A 21,764-nucleotide genomic window follows, 5' to 3' on the forward strand; every position below is an offset into this window, starting at 1 on the left:
AGTGTTGACACACATTAGTATCAACTCCGAGGTTTCGATACAAGTATGTTACTTAAGATCTAGTGCTATTACACAGAAATATGATATCATGTAAACCCTCGAAGCTACGTGCGAATATTTCTTGAGTCGGCTTGACTCTTTTATGCCACGGAAACATGCAAGGAACATGACACCTCCGTCATTGTGTACGACTTTAACTGCCAGAAGAGACGTGCAACGAGATATCATAGTAACCGTAGTCTGTGAATAGTATTATTTGGTAAAATCTATAAACAAAACTTTGGCTGCCACAATATGAAGCTAACATGGGGAGCTTGACTCTGTCATTGATTGGGAACATCGTTGAGCAACTTGAGTAATATCAAAGAAAGTGTAAAATAGTTCGCTTATATGTATATGACTAACTGAATAGATGTAGAGAAGACCGTTTCTCATGTGTAATTATATATTCATGTCACCCATTCGAGGAAAAGATCAAAGGAAATATCGCGTAGCATTATAAACCAATGGATTGCCCTTAAAAGGCTTAATAAAATTCATGGGCTCTAGAGTATATCCTTGCTAAATGTTGTGTGTATGATAACCTAGCTCGAAATTATATCTAATATATATATATATATATATAAGAGACTGCTGTAAAAGCACGCCAAACATTTATAAGACTGGCACGCGACAATGCAAATCTATTGTGGGCTTTCGCGTATGCTTGTGGCACGACGCTGATATGGGCGTAAAGCGAGAGTAACATGCAGTGGTGAAAATCACAATGTTCTTACCGGTGAATTCAAGAACCGGATCATTCATAGACTTCATACAGTCTCTGAAGTGAGAGCTTGTGATGATCAGTGACCTGTGGTCAGTTGCATGATGACCTTACTAGACCACTTGGATAGAAAGAGCACTACTCTTCCTGACCGCTACGTTCTCATATTCGTGGCGATTGCTAATATCTAGAGTTGAAAAATGGCGGAATATGAATCGTTGCAATTGCATTCCTGCAGATCTTGATACGCGCCGTCAAATGCCACCACTTTTCACCGCTTCCGGGTATGCAACTTCGGTCGGGATCTCACACATCCTCATTTTCTCCGAGATGATAATTGACCTTTCGATAACGATCGTGCGAGTGAAGTATGCCCTCGAACATCACGTCACTGGTGATGCGATTTGGAAATGCTCTGTATCATATCTACTTGATGTTCGATTGAATCGGGAGGTATTTCTCCGAATCTGTCTGCTCTGGGATGACGAGGTCGGACGATTACACTCATACTATGTACGACTTTGCTATTGGCGGAGACTTCTTGTTGCCATATGCAATCAATCTTCCAGCCGAAGATGAATTGAACATTGAAATTTTGAGCTAATGAGTGGATATACGTGATACATCCTTACCATAAGCAGGATTCGGGTAGATCAGACGATCTCCGTAGGATTTGAGCTCTAGTCATTGAACCCTCTAGTTGGTCATTGGCTAGAAATTACTGTTTTGATGTTGTACGATCTTAGATTGGTTACACAAACAGCAATGTGTAAATGAAATTCACGAGAGGAAGCAAGGAAGAAGGAATAGGGAAATCAAAGAAAGAAAAGCATACAACCCAGTATTTCGGATGAGGTTGTGAATTACTTGTGATGCTCTTGCAAAGCTGAAAACTAAGCGTAGTATGAAACCACACAAGCTTCACAATCGAACAACTGAAATCGTCCAATAGATGGTTTAAGCCATTCGAGTTCATTTGAGGTCAACGGTAGGTTTCTTGGTCCCTAAGGGGGCTTCCAACAATTATATGTTAGGTCTGGTGTCGTTTGCTAGCTTCATCAAAAGTTTCTAATTAACTCTCGGTTGTCGTTGACCCCGCAAACTGTATTGTAGACTAGGTCCAGGGCCCGGAGTGATCTGCATGGAGGTCAAATATTACGAAATATTGTAGGAATCCAATAAGACGACTTTTTTCACTCAGCTATCTAGGTACCGATGCAGGCATAGCTCAAAATGTTGAGGGGATTTTTCTTGACGTACCGCATTGCAGTTGAGAGGGGTACTTCTTACCGAAGGAGAGAAGGGTATACGGATGTGAAAAGAAAAAGAAAGCGAAAAAGAAAAGAAAAAAGAAAACAGGAAAAAATAATCAGGAGGAGCTAGTAGCCTTATTGACTGATTAATGAATTTGGTACCTAGTGCATGGACCTGAAGTTTCTTTAGCTCGAGCTCAATGACAACTTCACTTCATCCCCTCGAGTAGATGAATAGCTTCGAAATATCTGTCTATACATCTTATCCAGAAGGTTCAACTCGATTCTTGATGTGCAGGAAATGTTACCCAGATAAGTCTACTGTGTCCATATATTTATGCACATGGACCCTAATCTTCATGGTAACACCAAGCAAGCCACAAAGTCTTGGAAGTATGTACATTCAGGCTTACCTCTCGATTCTCATCGCAGCATTACTTTCCTACGGTGTTTGCCTTTCCCGCAACATGCGCCCCGGCCCTCCCCTCTTCGAATCCATGCTTTCCAAGTATAGAACACTACACCTGGTATCAATTCTAGACTTCCTAATTCTCGAAGGGCCGTTGATGGTTGTGATTATGGTCCCGTCCCCCCACGATTCCCCACGTATCTCGATTTAATTCCACAGAACTATCTGCCTCGACCAGATGATTTTTCACTCAAAAAGTTTGCTTCTTGGTGGCATCGAGGCTGCAGCTGATTTGTTATCTTAGAAACAAATTCATAAAGATAGAAAGTAGCAATATCGAAAGCAGCAAACTACCAATACGAGCCGACAAACCGACAGCTGTCTTCTTACATCTAAACTAAAAGGGTGATTAACACGAATTTTGCATACGAAGTGAGCATAGCATAGCATAGCATATTATATTTATTGTATTTATTGCAAGAATATACCACAACAGTAAAGATATCACAACACCAATCTTTATCTTATCTAGTCCGAAGGGGCTATCCACCAAAGCAAGCATAGGCAGATTGGCATCGCTTATTATCCAGCCTATACCAGCATCACATCGCGTCGCATCGTAAGAGTATCACAACACCACCCTCGTTCAATTCAATCCCTTAGTCCATTAGTTTAGTCCATTAGTCCATGAATACATTAATCCAAGCCGAGTAATACAACAGACGGCAAGACAACCGTCAAGGATTATTTTTTGAAACCCCAGGAACCGTTGCGTGGTATACTCTAATTCCTTACTGGTCTTTGCAGTGGTCCATGTGTCTACACCAAAACATGGATAACATGGATTTCCGTCAATCATCTAGTCAATAGGTTTTCCATGGCTTGAAAAGCTGTACCCAACAATCTGGGTGCTCCGTGATGATCAAATCCTCTTGGAAATTCTGGCTTGCTGCTTCAAGGACTGAGACAACATGCATTATAATGTTCGCCAGGATTGATTTATTTATTTTCAATTGTTGTAGGTCGCGATTTTGGTCGTTTCTCCTTCCTCCCCCCCTCCGTCCGTCCAAATGGTAGCACGACATTTATTATTCAACGAACCACTGAATAAGGCGAACGCACCGCAAGCCTAGATGTACACATAAGAACACAACAGAAATAAATGCTGTAGAGTCAAACGAACCGTGAATCATAACATGTTGAACAGCGCATCGAGTTTAATTCAGAGCTTCGTTTAAGCTTGGTGTCCTACAAGCGACAGGGGGCTTTTTGCGTCATACATATCCCCTCACCCATTCTTTCATACATGCAGCAGCCTTTTTACCGTACCGTACATTGCCTACGGGACTTTACTCGAACCTTCTGTCCTTATCTTAAAACACCCCTTTCGTTCTTGCCATTTTCTCTTCCCTCTCTCCCCTTCATCGAGAGACTAGATCTATCATCTAGTTGCTCATTTTACACACAGTTGTGGATCGATCATATATCTATTCCTGACGCTTTTTTCAATCGATTGTATCTCCACTGATCTAAGAATCTATTCTGGTCTCACTTGCCACCTCGGTCCAGAATCCCCGCGCGTCTAATGGTTCCAAGGGTTCGAAGATCAAACGGCGGTTTAAGGCCCAAAAAGGTCCCTGAAAATCGAAAAATTAATCAACTGAAACAATCACCACTGCGGGTTTCCGAACAATATTAGAGTGTCTCAAATCCTCTCTGTGGACGTACGATTCCTTGATATAGCAGCGATTGAATTGTCAATTGGATAGTGTAGACAGACACACACTCAGCGCTCCTCCAAAACTCGATTCCTAACAGTTCACCCTCTCCTATCTCACGTCAACTCACAAGCGTTTCGGCGCCCAATTCCGAGATTCGGTCCGTACGGTCTCGTATCGGGACAGAGTATACTCGGTCGGGACGGTGGTAAGATAGTCACTCTTGGGTCTCATGCTTGGGTACTTGACGCCTCAATCGATAATTTGCGACTATAAACTCAGCTTCCCCACCTATCTGGCTGGTATCTGGTTTTGTGTTACCTTCGAAATTGAATCCCGATACAACGCCACTTTTTTTCCCTTCTGTGAATTTTCGCTTTGAGTTGCCATGAGTTTATGATATTAATACGAAGATAACCCTGGCTTCGATGTAAGCCTCATTGATTTACTTTTTCCATCTCCATGTCTTGGATCTCCTTACAGACTCGGATCTCTATCATGCATATGCGTAAATTAACACGCTAACATCAAGTTTTGGTAAACAGTAGATTGTCAAGCAGTCATTAAAGCAGTCTTCCGTCCTCCTAATTCCTGATACGTCTTATACCTCACGGACTTGTCAAGTCTATCATCAATACGATAGCTCGATTTGTAACCTCACCGCCTCGAGCCAAAGATTCGGAGCCCTTACTTACTCTATCTATCATCTGAATACCTTTCTTGAATATGGTTCAACATGAGAATCCCATGCAATCTAGGGATTGTTATGGCCGTGAATCATGGCTCAACACCGCGGAGAGACCATTCGATTGCAGCCAACCTTCCTTGACCGAACCTCGACTCACACCAATTACACCACACCGCCCTCACCCACACGAACTAGCTCTTGTACGTTGAGTGAAAATCAGTTAATCCCATGAAAAGCGAATCAGCTAACATCTTTTCTAGACTGTGGAGGAAGCATTGAGATCCTGCGCTCGAATTCCAGTAAAAGAGTTTGCCGTCATCGCCATTCTTGACGATGGAAGGGAAGTAAATTACACTTCTCAAACTCTAAAGAATTTTCAACCGAGAATATTCTCGCCACACTTGAAGAATGATTTTCACAAATCTGTACAAAGAGCTGCCCTGGATGCCTCATTCTCAAATTCAACATGTCAGTCACCTTCCAAATGGTCTCCATATCTTCCTTGCTAATGTCCGCCTCTACAGCCTACAACCCAGAGAGCGGGTACAGTGACTTTAGCATGGATAGCGCACCAGGTATGAGGAGACTTGCAGGAAACGATTCGGGCTCTGGAAAGAGGCGTAGACACCGTCAGCTTCGACAAAGTTCAGAGGATTCTGACGATGATGATTCGACAGGTTCGAAAAAGACTAAGAGATATCATCATCAATATGATGACTCAAGTGAAGACACACCAAGTCCCATCGTAGAGAGAAAGACAATGTTACTGAGAATAGGTGATGAGGAAGAGGTTACGAAATTCTACAGTTGTCGATTCAAGGATATGCAGCAAGCCTCTTGTAAGGTTATGGGAAAAGCGTTTGTAAAGCTCGTTGAGCCTAGGAAGCAGACACATTACCCATACACTAAGGGTGCTGATAAAGCTCCACCGTGGTGGCCAGCTACAAGTGGCGATCTCTCAGTCCGACACAGAGAACCAGATCACCTTTTGAAACCTGGTAAGTTTAAAATCACCATCTAAATCAAAGATCTCATGACTAATATCTTGATTAGAGCGAATACGTTTGTTAGTGCATATTTTGAGAATGATTATCGAGCCATATCATAAGCAATGTTCCGCTGTTCAAAAGTTAAACCTCAACGTCAAGAAACTGGAAGAAGTTACGATGGAAGCCATGTCGAATTGGTTTACCGAGAAAGATCATCCTGAGAATTCTGCCAAGAAACCTTTCTTGAAGGAAATATTCAAGGTTGCTCGAATGGAGGAGCAGTATAAAAATGGCGAGCGAGGTTGGTATCTCTTTTTACTTTTTTATATTTTTTCAAGACAGTGCTTTCAGATGGCTAACAACTTATTAGACCCTGATACCTATATTTCGGTGATGTATGGTGACAGAAACGGTGCGGAAATTTCAGACGACGAACCGGATGAGGGAATGAAGCTTGAAGATGATGATTTGCAATCTCAAGAAATAGAAGCCTCGTCAATGATAATGACTCCAAATAGCTCGGTCTCACCGTCAATCATCCACGTTCAACAAGCACAACAAGGACCGCCATCTAACCACCAGAGAGAACATGATAATGTGTATGCACCAGCTCGACACGTCTCGGTTCGATACAACCCACAGCACGAAGATCACATGCAGAATTCCTCTTACATTAATAACGCTACTGGATATGTACCGCGTGTTAGTTTCAATGATCCTAGTAGCTCAAGCCTACAAGACCAACCTCAACGTTCCATGTCCACTTCCATGTCCACTTCAATGTCTCCAGCTCAATACCAGAATTCCCAACAGGCAAGTGTGAGCTGGACCCCATCTTTCTTCAGCAATCCATCTCCGGCCTCGAGCTTTTACACAACATCACCACAGTCCCAATCTTTTACGTCAAATTCCCCGCAACCTTTCTCCTCTAATACGTATCAACTTCCCCCGCCCAATTCTCAATCCGTGTTGCCGTCGCATTCTATTGGCCACAGCGTTCAAAGTAGCTACGATGGACTTCCTCATAGATCTCAATATGACACAACTCCTCAATTGGGAAGTCAGCTCCGAACAGGAAGTCTCGGTCACCCACATCAACTCCCCACCCACCAACATCATGGAGGATTCGATTTCCTCGACAGCAACAATTATGCCCACCATGACTCAGATCTTAAGCAAGATCCTAATATTCATCAGGGTTAAGGAGAGACTCTTTAGGTTTATCCAAAAGCAATTGGGAGGGAGTGTTGGCGCTTCGATTATTTTTATCCTCCTCGTGGGACAGTGGCATATACTTATTTGAGCAAGCGAGCGAATATCACATCATAGCATGAATGACTGGCATATTTTTATATGCATAAAACCAACGGAGACTAAGATAAGATGAGATAGTGGTGGTGCAAGCGTTCGATTTGGGTGTTCTATTTGTTTTTTCTTGGAATTAGTTCGTTTACGTTTTGTGCTCTATGCTAATTTTCCTTTCCCTATTCTTTCACTTTCCCGACTTACGTTTGTGTCCTATTGATATCATCGAATGGGTGGAGGTGGAATTGAAATTGGTTGGCAGAGTTTTGCGGTGGAAAAGTTTGGGCTCGACCTTGGATGGAACCTTTGGACTTTGAACTTGGGCTCACTCGGGTTTGGAAATTTAATACGTGGACGAATTCCATTTTCCCCCTGCACTTTATGGTATTTTTAATGGAGGTTGATGGATTGAATCATTGGTACGGGATATTATCTTATGGATTGGATTGGTGTTTTGACGGTAATGATATAAGATGGATGGTTGGATACATGAATGAAGGGAATTTGTACATGGAATCATGGATGCAGTTTCTCGTCTCACAAAGGTTACTTGAAGCATGGAACTCAAAGACGGCATCTTTCATATCCCGTCCGGCTAAATTATGTTTACGAGAGTGGAATATTTTTATTTACATATTTACTCATTAATTCGTTGCCTTTCCTTATATTGCACATATGGCATTGGAAGGTAAGAAGCATGAAAATGCGGAGAACGACATCAGGCAGATTGGAGAGGAGCAAAACAAAACAGGAAGAAGAAATGAGACGAGAATGTATACAGTCAGTAGTCGGGTCTAGATGCAAGAAGACCTGGAATAATCAATGAATATTGTTACCTACTTCTTTTGTTTGAGTGGGTGGCTAGACGGGTATGATTTGCATGTGCATGTACTTGATACCTACCCATCTACCTGCCTATCCATATGGATAATATAAAGACTCACAGTACCTGATTCCGTTTGTAGAATCACACATGCATGATCATGAAGTTTGAATGGGTGGATGCAAAGCGACTAAAAGAGCTTGACGAAGAAACTTTTGGAGGGTAGAAAATTAAAGTGGTGGTTTGATTTGTTTAGGCAGTACATACTTGTCTGGCAATTATTTTTGGAGCGTTTGTTACGTTCGGTTTGGATGGATTGAATTTTGTTTGCATTTTGATTTCTTGGCTACCACTACCACATCCCTTGCGCTGACCATTCCGTAGCATTTCCGTAGGCTTTCCTTGCCGTGCGGGAACGAATTAATTGGGGATTCGTTTGAGGGAGAGCTGCTTTTAGACCTAGTTTACTGGGGTGAGAAGAATGGATTTCAAATGACGTACCAGTGAGGTAAGATGTTGAGTAGTGCGAAGGTTGGGGATGGAAAGGGAGGGATACATAATGTGTCTGGGTATTGCACATGCAGCTTATATTCACGCACTAATCAATCGCTAATCATTAACGAATTTGTTAATTGAACGATATTTTCCAGGGTTGAACAGTATTGATTCAATAGTTCTCTCAGCATAATCAGTATCTTTGAGGGGCCAAGAGCTTTATAGTATATAGGTCCCCTATACTGGGTCGAAAACTCAACATCTAATTGCCGATAGTAGCGTACAAGCGAAAAAAATGACTTCCACTGGTGCCCGTACGGGTGTCCGTGCTTGCCTTGCTGGTGCCCGGTGTGCTCGGATATTAGCGACGGACGGCGACCTAGACCGAGGAGTTGGGATGATAGATTAAAACTCGAATGGATAGGGTGAAGGGGTGAGGAAGAGACGGATGGGTAAATTAGGGAATGTGCGGTACACGCGGCTTGGCGAGGTATGGAAACGGCTATGGGAGGGCGTAGGCACTGCATGTATGAGAACGGATATCAATACATGCAACAGGTCTTGATCCAGGGTTGCCTCCAGGAATACATGCGCGGATACGATCATGTCGGGTGGACATTTTTTTTTTATCCAAACGAAATGTGTCAGGTTTGCTTTTGGTGCTTGGAGCTTTTGGAGCTCGCAAATCGATAATGATGCAAGGTCATCGAACTCCAATTGCGCAGGATTCAAGGTCCAAGGGAAGTTTGGTTGAATGGAAGAAATACACCCTTGTTGGATTTTTAATATACCGAGGTTATATGGATTTGTTGCTTATTGCTTATGGAGTTGCTGCTACTCTAAATTGCTAGTGCTAAGGTTACACGCAGTCGACAAAAAACTGTAGCTAAGCTGTATAATACTCCGTGTGTACCTGAGTGTATCTTTCGGGGGTATCTGGATGCCATGTAACTTATAGACCTTGTATTTATATGCACGTCAATTCTGGCCGCTTTCAGGCAGTTTCCAAAGGCAGTTGATCAATATTCGTTGAATGGATAGCTAATTCTGGTAGGGTGAGATATTTAGCTCTGCGAGTACGAGTACCTTGTTGGGACCTCGCTTGTATATGTAAGCATAGTTTTATATACTTACAGCAGGGTCAAATCAGTCATATGGGAACAGACGACGAGGACGCTATCAGGAGTGGTGGGATTGATGGGCGCGGGGACAAGGGAGGTGGTTGTTGATGGTTGACATGGTTGGTTTATCATTTCAGGGGAGGAGTGGGGTTTCAGCTGTGAGCTTTGAGTTTTTGGAGTCTAGACTGTGCTAGATGCTTGAATGGAATAATCAAATGCACGCAGTACAGAGAATGTCTTCCACCCATAGGACTATGATTAAAGAATACTACCTACCTACGAGACCCTGGTTTTGGAGGGAATTTCTGGGGCATCATGGTCGAATAAGCAAATATAGTTACTCCATACCTCCATATAAAATTCGATAGTGGTTTTGAATGGAGGTTCTACGTGCGTTCTGCTTGTGCTTATCTATATCCACATGTTTTCCTCCAGCTTACATGCGTACCTAGGCGTTCCATCTATGAAGGATTATATACATTACGAGTCGTAATGATAGGCGTCGAGATTATGAATGAGGGGTACCTCTCCGTATCTTACATATGTACATGTATGAGGGATTTCATGTATTGAATTCCACTCGGTTCACCTGCTCTTTTTATGCGCGCCAGGATTGGTGCGATGTCGATCATTCATTTGATCAATCCATCAGTCAACAATTCTCTAACTGCATGTCGGCTTTTTGATTGCATTTCGGGAGGCCGTGATTCGTAACTTCATCGCCCTGCCAAGTTATTGTGCGTCGCGTTGGATGTCAAAGAAGTCGGAATGATCGGAACATTTCTTATAGGATTAGCTCTATGGACGTTGCTGCTGTGGAAAGTGGGAGATGCGTATCGTGGGTTCTTGAAGTATAGAGGGAGAGCAGAGAGTACTGGATTTCCTGTTATTGAGACGCGTGAGTGTATTCAAGGTTTGGAGTGAACGGAAACCAAGACGCTGATGTAAATGGGCGATTCTAGCTCTTGTGCCAATTGGATTGGAAAATATAATTGCGTTGAAATTTATTGTTCCGATTTTGAGGAGATTACCTGGGACGAAGCATTGGGGATGGCTATAGTGAGTTTTTCCTCTCAACTATTTTCATGCCCTCGTCTCCGAAAACCCTCAGAAAATAGTCCATCTAGCCATCTGACATCCCCAAAGTATAGCCAACCACCGCAACTCCTTCCTCGATCTCCGCTCTTCCTATGATCTCCATGGGGACACCTACGTATTCGCGACCCCGAACCTCAACCTCTTACGCACGACAAATGCAGAGTTGATAGCACAATTCACCACGCGAAAAAATGATTTCGTCAAACCTGTGAAGAATTACAAGGTGCTGGAATTCTTTGGGAAGAATATTGTGACGCTTGAAGGAGAGGAATGGAGGAGACATAAGAGGGTAGTGGCGAAGAGCTTTGGGGAGAAAAGTATCAAGTTGGTTTGGGGGGAGAGTGTTAGGCAAGCGGAGGGGATGATTAGAATTTGGGGTGGGAGGGGCAAGAGTAGCGAGAACGGTGATGAGGAGTTGAGGGTGGAAGATGCAGGGAGTGATACGGCCACTTTGAGTTTGCATGTTATCTGTGCTGTAGGATTTGGAGTACCGCAGTTGTGGGAAGGAGAAGGGGAAGCAGATGTGGACAATGAGAGTTTGAAGATTGAAGGGGAAGAGGCGCCGAATTTAGGGTTGAGTAAACCGGCTGGAGAACACTCATTGGGATTCAAAGATTGCATTAATTTGGTTTTTAGTAGTATTCTTGTAAGTAACAACTGAATGACAACAATGAAAAAGATAGAGGTACTAATCGTGATATAGCTCATATTGATATGGCCGCAATGGATGTTGAGTAGGTTTGTTGACCCCCTCAAACATTCATATTGCTGACATTTCAAGAAATCTCACCTATAAAGCGCCATGGACAGGTGTACAAAGCGTTTAAAGAAACAAATCAATACGTTGCTGGACTACTCGAACATAAAAAGAAGCAAATGTCAGCTGGAGAATATGACAAAGTTACCATGGATTTAATGGGTAAGATCCCAACTGTAAATTCACGTCGCTTCCGACGACACTAACAATATCAAGGAAATATGCTCAAAGCATCTACTGAAACTTCGGATTCCCCCAAGTCCTCTGTGATTTCACAACAAAACGACGACCTGCCCCTCACTGAAGCCGAAATCAAATCAAATGCTTTTATATTCCTCCTCGCTGGTCACGAAACCACTGGATCTAGCATCCAGCTTTGTTTCGTCTACCTCGCTATTTCCATCTTGTCTCAAACATCTATGCAAGCTGATATCGACTTGATTGTCGGCTCAAAGAAGCCACGGGATTGGACATATACGCGTGACTTTCCAAGATTGTACAATAGTATGGTAGGAGCGGTGCTGAATGAAGAACTGAGATTAATGCCGATAGCGGAAACAATCCCCAAGGTTACTGTAGGGGCACAGAAGTTAATGGTTGATGGGGTGGAGAAAGTTATACCGGCAGGATGTTTTATTCATCTGAATACTGTAGGGACACAGAGGAACCCGCGGTATTGGCCGCATAAGGTTTTGGAGGGGGGGAACACGGATTTGGATGATTTTGTGCCGGAAAGATGGATTGTCGAGAAAGCGGAAGAGGGCGAAGAGATGACATATGGGGATGAGAATGAGGATGAAGATGAGGACTTGGTAACGGGTGAAATGGACAGTGAGAGCTCTCCATTGTTTAAACCAGTCAAAGGAGCATTCATATCTTTTAGCGAGGGACCACGCGCTTGTCCGGGCAAGAAATTCGCGCAGGTGGAAATGATTGCTGTTTTGACGGTGATATTTCAGAAATATAGTGTGGAATTGGATGTGTCAAGATGGGCGAGCGATGAGGAAGTACAGAGTATGAACGATGGAGAGAGGAGGGAAGTTTATGGAAAAGCTATCAGAGAAACGAAGGAGGTACTTGGGAGATGCAATCAAGCGCAGATAGTGCTAAAGATGGCAAAGGGGGATAAAGTGCCGTTAAGGTTTGTGGAAAGGGGGAAGGAAAGATTCCGTGGTTTGTAGGAGTGGGGGGAGAGTGTGAGGGCTGCATGTATATCACGTAGATGAATATCCAAAGACCTTTCCTGCGATTTATAGTTGGAGTATTTATATCGTGTCTCCAAGACCCCTTTCACTACCACTAATCGAAAGGTTGGGTCTACCCAGCCTGCCCAGCTCACTGTCCCCAATGGTGCACGTACATCAAAGGCGAGAAAGTAACGAATCAATGGAATAATCGAGGTGAGAGCCACAATGATAGGAGAAGATAGACATGAATTAATTGGTGCGTGGTGATTTTATTCGAGGAATGGGCACTGCTAATAAGGGGTGAATGCTTCTAGCCGATTGATTACCTTGCCCTCTTCCGACTTGGAGTAGGTCTTGAGAGGCTAGGAGTTTTGTTTCTTGTAAGTATCGTAAAACGAAATTCACGAAAATCTATGCAGTTGAGGAATCGTTTCTTGAATGTTGATACAAAGATTCGAGGCGGTTGTAGCATCTGAAGATGGATTCTTAGGGCGTGGCAGGGTAGGTACTCACAACAGAACAGGCTATGAAGGATGGAGTTTAGCGTATGCTGAAAATCATCATCAGTGGGTAACCTTAAGCCTAGATCCGAGCTTTCGGCAGCAACCTCCAGCCTAGAGGATTTTCTCGAAAAAGTCTATCGTCCGTCGTGAGATCTCCATCGAGCAATGAGATGATTGAATGTTGGTCTTGGAGCTCAAAGGGAGAGGAGAATGACGACTGCAAATCCTACACCGGTGTGTTGAGGCTTGTGTCTAGGCTTATGTATAGGAGCACGAGCACTGTCTTGTATATACACACGTATCTAGACATGAATATATACGCAGCTACACATAAATATATACGTAATAGGTATATTTTCTGAAACATTGACTATAGATAGAACTAGTCATCGAGCAATGCTCCCCAAGAGAAGAGATATACGTGGAGTCGGCACTAGATGTAGCTGGAAGTAAGATTATTGAGTGAAGATTGACATCAACACACACCACAGCTGAGCTGAGCTTCGGAACGGCGACACAAAAGCAAGAGCAAGAAATGAATTAGGAAAAGCCACCATAGCCATATCTGTGAGCACTTCTCCGTCTCCTGTGCTTGAACATCATCGACATCGACATCAAATCTTTTCCATCGATTGTACGGCCCATTCTTTTCATCACATTTACCTTTCGCCTCATCATTTCCCCACACAGCACGCTGCAGGACCATTCGAGATCGATCCACCCACCCGCAATCATCCCTGGCAATATGAGTATCATTGAAGAAGCTCCAAAGCGAAACCACAACCACAACCACAACCACAATCACAACATCATCAACACCGACAGGTCTTCATCGCCGAATCCAGCCAAGAGTATATCGCCCGCTGGCAGACCTTCAAAAGTGACTGGGGATGAGCCTACAGCAACATTGAATCGACGTCGTACCAATCGTTGGTCCACAGATGGAATCCCGCCAGGCGGAAGCCGTCGTAGGAGTTCGAATTTCTCGGAATATTCGCTGAACGAGCTCAACAAGAGTTTGCGGGATTCCACAGACGACATTTTATTTCCTAAGCCTAGCGATATGAAGGAGGAACACAATCATGATTCTTCACACTGGGATTCGGCCCCTCTAGCCTTTGCGCTTCTGCCAGCCATTGGCGGTCTCTTCTTCACAAATGGAAATTCGGTCATAACGGATGTGATGCTCCTTGGATTTGCCGCAATTCTACTCAATTGGTCTGTAAGGGTACCATGTAAGTCAACCTTTTCCAGAGATCTGACATCCGCAACGTCGAAATAATGGCAGTGGACCGGCCTCGGGGGAGGCATCCATCGTAATCAATGCATGCTAATAGTTCAGGGGATTGGTATCATTCCGCACAGTCGATTCGAAGGAAAGAGGTATATAATGAGGAAATGAGTCAAGAGGAAGGAAGCGGAGATGAATGTGCGATGGAGTCTCCGAACGAAAACCTCGAAGATACGTCGGGCGACAAACCGAGCTCGCGTTCCAAGACCGGGCGACGTCAGCCTCTACACGAGACTGCTACCAATGAACTTTATGTGCATGAGATATTGGCTTTATTATCATGTTTCATATTTCCAATGGTCGGGGCATATATACTACATTCAATACGATCACAATTGAGCCGCCCGTCCGAAGGACTGGTCTCGAATTACAATTTGACCATTTTCTTACTAGCATCAGAATTGAGACCAATGGCACATCTAGTCAGGTTATTGCGAGCAAGAACACTGCATTTGCAAAGAGTTGTGAATTCACATTCGTATGACGGTTCCGATAAAAAAACGTCTGAAAATAATGAAGCGTTGATCCGAAGATTGGAGGAATTAGAGGCCCGAGCCTCAGTTGTAGAGCCATCGACGGAAAGCATGCCAGAGCCGGTCTTGAATGGGAAGCAATCGGCAATGCTTACTACAGAAGTTCGTCGCACCATGCAACCTGATTTAGATGCTCTAAACCGAGCTGTACGCCGTTATGAAAAGCGTGCTACACTTCAATCATTCCAAACGGAAAGCCGTCTGTTGGATTTGGAAGCACGATTGAATGATGCCATCTCATTGGCGGCGGCAGCGGCAAATAATTCACAAAGACGCGGCACATTCAGAATGATATTCGATTGGATATCTTCAGCTATGATTCTCCCATTGCAAGCTTTCGGTACTATCGCAAGCCTTCCCTTGAAAGCTCTTCTCTCGGTGGTTAATTACACCCGATTTCTACTTGGCGGCCATGAAACAATGGAGAGACCTAAGAGAAATTCGAATAGTCGAAATACATCTCATGCAAAGGGTGTTGACCGTGTACAAAACAAATCAAAGAGATGAAGATTGAACAGTTGGAAAGTTGGAATTTGGACATGACAATCATCAAGTTAGAACCAATGAATGAATAATTTATGCCACTTTCCTTTACTTGTTGCACGATATCTATACACAAGGCTTGTTCACGGGTTTGTCCACAGACCTATTCACAAGCCTATTCACAAGCCTCTTGAAACACGTTTTCGCAACGACTATGTGATTGGTTTCCAAGAGTTGAATAGTTACACGGGCTGTGAGAAACGTATCATAGGGGTTCCATTAATCGAGGGGCCTCACAGGTAGTTTATTGTCGTGCGGGTGTAACGCATACAAATCCGACTCAATTGTTGATGGCTTTCGATTTAAACAACCTTGAGAGAACATGGCGAGAAGTTGCTGAAATCTGGAGTTTGCTCATCTGTCGATGACGAATTATTAGGAAGAATAAGAAAGTATGAGTCAATATGATTCAACATGATTTCCAGCAATTCAGATCTTGAGGCTTAAGAACGGATGATGCCCTTCATTTGTGATTTCTAAACATGTTGAGATTTTTTTCCACAATATTCATATTCATTCTCCCGCACTTTAGACCTTTCTGGCCTTAGTCTAACGATAATGCCTCTCAAGTCCGATATTCACATCAATGTTGCATAGTTTGAGCCAAGCAACACATCGGCAGGTACAGCTAAAGCTAATAAGGATTTGATCAACTTGCTGAGAGATGGTCCGAAATGGTTTGAGGTTTGGTTGTCAGTCTATATGTAGCTTGCTCATTACTTATTGCTACTTCCCAGATGGGTGCTTCAAAATATCGCGAGACGAGGGATGCAGGCAAGACTCCCATCCCAAAGCCCAAGCTCTTGCCAGATGGTCTCGACATAGAAATCCCTTCTCGTGATAGTGATCGAGCGATCCCTTGTCGTTTAGTGTATCCATCTTGGCGCAAAACCATAGAGGAAAGAAAGAAGACAAGAGCAATTGGATATCTTATACATGGAGGTGGATGGGTTCTTGGTGATCAACATTCTGCTGATGTACTCCTCCAATTTTGTGCTGATGCTGGAGACCTGGCAATTGTGTCAGTTGGTTATCGACTTGCTCCTGAATTTCCTTTTCCATGTGGTCCGAATGATTGTATTGACGTGGGAAAATACTTGGTCAAAAATGGAGAAGGAGTTTTAGGTAGCCCATTGAAATTTATTGGGGGAGAGGTATGTTGGGCCGTTATCATCATATGATACATCTACTAACACCACGCAATAGAGTGCAGGTGCTCATTTATCCTCACTTGTCGCTTTCCATCTTCTCAAACCCCTTCCTGACTTTAACTTGTCCGGGCTAATTCTCCATTGTGGTATATACGATCTCACAATGCTTCCCCAATGTCGAAACTTTCTTCGTCCCAATTTAATACTCGACCATAATTTGATGCGTAAATTCGTCGACGCGTTCCTCCCTGATATGTCTGACGAACGAAAGAAACATCCTCTCGTATCCCCATACTATGAAGATCTCGAGATTTTCAGAGGACGATTACCAAGTGCTCTTTTTACATGTGGTACAGAAGATCCGTTGCTCGATGATTCGGTGACTATGGCTACAAAGTGGATGATGGTGGGTGGGGAGGCTGTGGTTAAAATTTATACCGGGGCCCCGCATGCGTTTATTAACTTGAAGGATCAGTTGAAGGAGGCCATTGATGCACAAGAGGATACGAAGACTTGGATCAAGGATTGCATAGCGAATTTGTGATGGTGTTGGGTGTGTGAGAAGGGTGGGGACTGTGTCATGAGGGTTCGGTGCTTCTCTGAGATGAAATTGAATTGGGGAGTGTAATGAGGGTGTTTGTATTTGGAAAAATCGGGGAGAGGTGTTGGCGGAGAAATTTTGTTTCAATATAGATTGGATTGTGCATCTTTTCTAGTCGCACTTGTTCTTTCCCTTATATAGCTCCCAATTTCCTCGGTCACTGAATAACGTATGAAGAAATAAATGTCTGTGGCCTGGAAACTTATGATCTTAATATTTTCTGGTAGTTTTGGTGGTATGTTGAGCTACCAAACAAAAACTTTCAATATGACATTCGTGTTCTACAACCTGGATATGTTTTCGGAGGCGCGTTTGTTGCGTATCCTTGGAAGTGAGGGGATGGCTGTTGAGATGTTATGTCTGTCGACTAGTGTGTAATTTGTTGTATTGTACTTAGAGAATATGATCTGGAAATTACATGATATCTTTATTTAGTATTTATTGTTGCTTTTTTCCTGTAAATTAAAAAGGTGATATTATCCTACTCTTATATTTTGATCCTCTGTCTTTGTGTGTTTTCATCTCAAGTATGTCAGTTTATTTTGTTGTTATTGTATGGTGATTTATTTTGTTTATTATATGTAACTCTTTAGATTAGTTAGGATATATATAAAGGCTACTCTTATATGATTTCTGCTGTTTTTTTATTCTTTTACGATATGAGAATACCTACGTGTGGTGTAATTCTAAGGGTGAATGAAAAATTACTACAGATTCCTTTTTTTTCTTGCATTGCATTGCATTGCATTGCTTGGGATTTTAACTCCTGAGCGTAAGTAACAAATTTTGAATACGTCAGAATGATGAATTATTTTTTCGTCTTCTGCGTTTTCGATACATTGTTGATACATTTTTCTGTTCCCGTCGTAAAGTCTTTCCGCCCTCGCCAAATTCTTCTCGCGCATTTTAGCGTCTCGGCTCCCCTTTCTCGCTATCCCTAATGAGTTGCTCAATAGAATTTTTGGGGGTCCAACCACATCACATCATTTGATTCCTCAATAGAAAGGTGGATAATTCACATCATTTGCTGAGAAGTGTCTCGGGTTCTGATCTTGGATTTCTTATTGAGAGTTTGGGGTGCGGAATGAAACTGGGTGGATTGGAGTTAGTCGTGCTGGAATTTTGGGGGATTTGTGAAGAGCTTTTGGGGTGATTCGTGAATTGATATTTTTTACCACATTTTTCTGTCTCTATTGAATGTCCGGTAGCTGAGATAGAGTATATCTCAACAGAGAGATTATTTCGTTGAGACGATGGAGACTACAAGCTTTACACTTCTACTCACAGCAAGAATTATTGATTTTCCTTTAAACTAATATCTGGATTATACTTGAGCTTCGATTTGTCTATCACAAACACGTCTCGCGGGAATCTCCACCTCCCATGATAAATCAACCATCGAAATAGAAATATTCTTTGTTCAATCCACATCTCTTGTTTCTACTTGCTTAAGCTATCTACTATCATTTCAATCCACCTCAATTTGTTTCGGCACACTCGTGTTCCGTCTCACTTTTCTTCACTGAGAGTTAATTACTTTTATTTTGAGGAGAGGTGATATTCAAATATCTGCCTCTCACCTCACCTCTCATTTCTTGATATTGATTTTCCTTTGCATTGGACTCTCAAAACCGCTTTCACTTCAACATCATGTCCACGATCATAAGCACAGGACCTGATGCACCAGGAGTAAATTATTCTGTATCCGCCAATGCAATTACTCTTCCACTATTCTCCATACTCTTCATACTACTCCTAATCGTTCCATTCCGTCTTCTCTACCGCGTCAACAATATAGCCGCCTGCGCACTCGTCACAATAAACATAATTTCCCTCATCTTTGTCGCCATGAATGCTCTCCTCTGGCCTACCGATTCCCTCGCCTCTCGATTCTCCGGCCACATAGTCTGCGATATCCAAGTACTGATCCGTCAAGCTCTCTACACAGCGATGACCTCAACAACATGTTGCATATCTTTGTTTCTCGCAAGAGCGGTAAATACGGATAACGCATGTATGCATGAAAGTCGAGCGATGAAAAGAAGAAGAGTAGCGAAAGATTGTGCGTTTTGTTTTTCGATCCCGATTTTGCAAGTCGCGCTGCATTACACAATACAGACGAATAGGTTCACGGTTATGACTATTTATGGATGTGTGGATGTGACAGATTTGAGTTGGCCGAGTATTGTTATTTTACATATTTGGCCACTCATTTTTGCGTGTTTGAATTGTTATTTTGCTTGTATGTATTGTGAATTTCTCATGTACATCATTTTGAGATATGCATATTGGGAAACAAACTAACAAAACTTATAGTCCTAGTGATTTATCGTCTCCGTCGACACCGCACGAATTTTACTAGTACTCTTTCCTCTTCCTCTTCGGGCCTCAGTCCTCGTCGATTCTTCAAACTTTTTTCCATGTCCCTTATTCTTCTAATAGTATACTTTCCAGTCGTTATTTATTATTTCTATCTCAATGTAAGCTGGCCTTTACACGCATATTCTTGGTCATATGTTCATGATCCTTCATTTTGGCCTACGATTTTCTTCTGGAGAATTGCGGATGCGCCAAAGGGTATGCAGTATGATGCATGGAATTGGAATTCTTTGGCTTTTTTAATTGTGATATTCTGGGGTTGTAATAGCGAGGGGATGGAGATTTATAGAAAGGGATTATGTAAATTGGGACTGGCGAGGTGTTGGCCGAGATTGAGGATGAGCATGCAAGAAAGAAGAATGGAGAAAATGGAGGGGAACAGTAGGGCTGGGATGAGTGGTGGGAGTGTGAGTGGGAGTTGGGCAGGTAAATTTGATTTGATTACGAAGACGATTCATTATTTTGAGGATCAGGAGGCGAAAAGTAGGAAACAGAGTGTAGCTACAACAACTACATTGGGCGATGAAGTGTATGTTTTGATGCCTCCTAAATTCCATATATTATCTGAGAATATTGAATCTAACGGATTGATAGGATGAATACCGCGAGCCGCAAGCCCTCTCATACCCCAACCTATGAATCAGTCAAGTCCAGCAACTCGGGTTGTAAATCCCTCGATACAACTAGCTACAATCCATCGGCCTACAAAATCTCCGACGCGACAACTTGCGAAACCATAAATGAGAAAGAGACTTCCATCTCATCTACATCTGCTACTTGCAAAGACTCAGATGTCATCTCCCCAGTTTCGATAACACCGAGCCCAAATAATACGTACTCGCATTTTCCAGATCATGAATTAGGGGGTGAGGAGGTTACAATCCCGTCACAAACTTCAGCAGGGATGTGGAGGACCTTTAGAACGCATCTCAATCCACTATCTCTGGGTTCCTTACTTGTTCGTGGCCAGAAACCAAATAATCAGGATTCGCATACTGGATATCATCCGCACTCCAACTCACGCTCAACAATTCATCCGACTCCAAACTTAAACCCCACCATCACAAATCAGAATTCAACACACGAGACAAAAATATGGGCGACTGGTGCTCTGAAAGATTCGAATGAAGAACATAAAGAATCCAATACAGGGCTGTCGGTTACTGGGGATTCGACTAAATCTCTGGGTGATTATGCGGAAGATGAGAATTGTAATCCAGATGATCTTCTTGCGAATCCGAAACCGGGAACTAGGGTTTACAGAGAGAGAGAGAGACGGGAAAAGATTTCGGAGAGAGAAGAGAGAAAGAAGGTGATGGAAAAGGAGAGGAGAGAAAAGGATGAGGGGAATGAGAAAAGAAGCGGAATAGGCGAGGGATTGAATGTTGAGCGGACTTTTGATATTGTGGAAGAGAGAAGTATTGGAAGAGCGTGTAGCTCTTGATGATTCGTGGAAAAATGTTGCTCTTAGTCTTGGAGATTGGGATGATGGTGGTTGAGATGTACACTTTTCTTTTGAGGCCTGATTAATTACTTGTCTGCTTTCTTATGGAGATAATTTAGTAGCTCTAGAGTAAAAGACACTTTTTAATATATCAGGGTATTCCCAAGACTGCCAACTAGCGGCGCCGGACGTGGTCCGTGCAATATACCTTGTATGAAGAAGTCTGGTTGGTTGGATTGGCTTTTGTAATGCTTTTTTAAATCACTCTATTTATAAAATAGGATATTGGTTTTAAATAATGATTTCCTAAGTATTAGTTAAAAGGAAAAGATTAGAAATTAATATTTATTATTATATTCAAAATTTTGAAATGGAAATAATACTAAATATATTTTATATTAACGATTAAATGTGAATATCTGATCAAATTCTAAGAATCCTGACGATATAATTGGTCAATAAGTGCATATTAAGCGACGGCGCCGCTAGTTGGCAGTCTAGGGGATAATTCTTTATAAGCTTTGTGAATTATACACAGAATTATATATACATAGAAATTAATTTATCATAGTATAACGTCATACATCTGAGTTATGTTGTTAAAGTGAAGAGAAGTCAATATCACTAATAATTATACAATTACCTTATCATGTTCTATCTTGTCTTGTCTCAGATCTATTCACTAGTATTATGTTCATCTAAAGTTTCAAGAC

At 42.5% G+C, this 21,764-nt stretch overlaps 5 protein-coding genes across 6 annotated transcripts; all 5 read left to right on the forward strand.

The window, feature by feature from the left end:
• The first annotated feature begins 3,733 nt into the window (after positions 1–3,733).
• Positions 3,734–8,109, forward strand: BCIN_10g00660 (hypothetical protein). Of its 2 annotated transcripts, XM_024695405.1 has the most exons (7): positions 3,734–4,573; positions 4,689–5,031; positions 5,092–5,299; positions 5,356–5,406; positions 5,509–5,829; positions 5,885–6,121; positions 6,191–8,109. In XM_024695405.1, exons 2-7 carry the CDS (start codon positions 4,870–4,872, stop codon positions 7,021–7,023), a joined length of 1,812 nt encoding a protein of 603 aa, XP_024551199.1. In that variant the 5' UTR covers positions 3,734–4,573; positions 4,689–4,869; the 3' UTR covers positions 7,024–8,109. The 2 variants fall into 2 exon arrangements, with proteins under 2 accessions (XP_024551199.1, XP_024551198.1); XM_024695404.1 differs by having other exon boundaries at positions 5,356–5,829.
• A 1,889-nt stretch (positions 8,110–9,998) lies between these two features.
• On the forward strand, positions 9,999–12,743 carry BCIN_10g00670 (hypothetical protein). The gene is made up of 6 exons (XM_024695406.1): positions 9,999–10,462; positions 10,527–10,623; positions 10,711–11,308; positions 11,366–11,396; positions 11,444–11,581; positions 11,636–12,743. Exons 1-6 carry the CDS (start codon positions 10,333–10,335, stop codon positions 12,598–12,600), a joined length of 1,959 nt encoding a protein of 652 aa, XP_024551200.1. The 5' UTR covers positions 9,999–10,332; the 3' UTR covers positions 12,601–12,743.
• A 773-nt stretch (positions 12,744–13,516) lies between these two features.
• BCIN_10g00680 (hypothetical protein) lies at positions 13,517–15,992 on the forward strand. The gene is made up of 2 exons (XM_024695407.1): positions 13,517–14,344; positions 14,452–15,992. The coding sequence occupies exons 1-2, from the start codon at positions 13,855–13,857 to the stop codon at positions 15,438–15,440; spliced, it is 1,479 nt and encodes a 492-aa protein (XP_024551201.1). The 5' UTR covers positions 13,517–13,854; the 3' UTR covers positions 15,441–15,992.
• A 7-nt stretch (positions 15,993–15,999) lies between these two features.
• BCIN_10g00690 (hypothetical protein) lies at positions 16,000–17,647 on the forward strand. The gene is made up of 2 exons (XM_001554199.2): positions 16,000–16,630; positions 16,683–17,647. Exons 1-2 carry the CDS (start codon positions 16,214–16,216, stop codon positions 17,169–17,171), a joined length of 906 nt encoding a protein of 301 aa, XP_001554249.2. The 5' UTR covers positions 16,000–16,213; the 3' UTR covers positions 17,172–17,647.
• A 767-nt stretch (positions 17,648–18,414) lies between these two features.
• On the forward strand, positions 18,415–21,225 carry Bcste3. The gene is made up of 3 exons (XM_024695408.1): positions 18,415–19,470; positions 19,545–20,136; positions 20,202–21,225. Exons 1-3 carry the CDS (start codon positions 18,879–18,881, stop codon positions 21,049–21,051), a joined length of 2,034 nt encoding a protein of 677 aa, XP_024551202.1. The 5' UTR covers positions 18,415–18,878; the 3' UTR covers positions 21,052–21,225.
• The last annotated feature ends 539 nt before the right edge of the window (positions 21,226–21,764 follow it).

Source organism: Botrytis cinerea, chromosome 10 (genome assembly GCF_000143535.2).
Source record: "Botrytis cinerea B05.10 chromosome 10, complete sequence".
NCBI classification, from domain to species: domain Eukaryota; kingdom Fungi; phylum Ascomycota; class Leotiomycetes; order Helotiales; family Sclerotiniaceae; genus Botrytis; species Botrytis cinerea.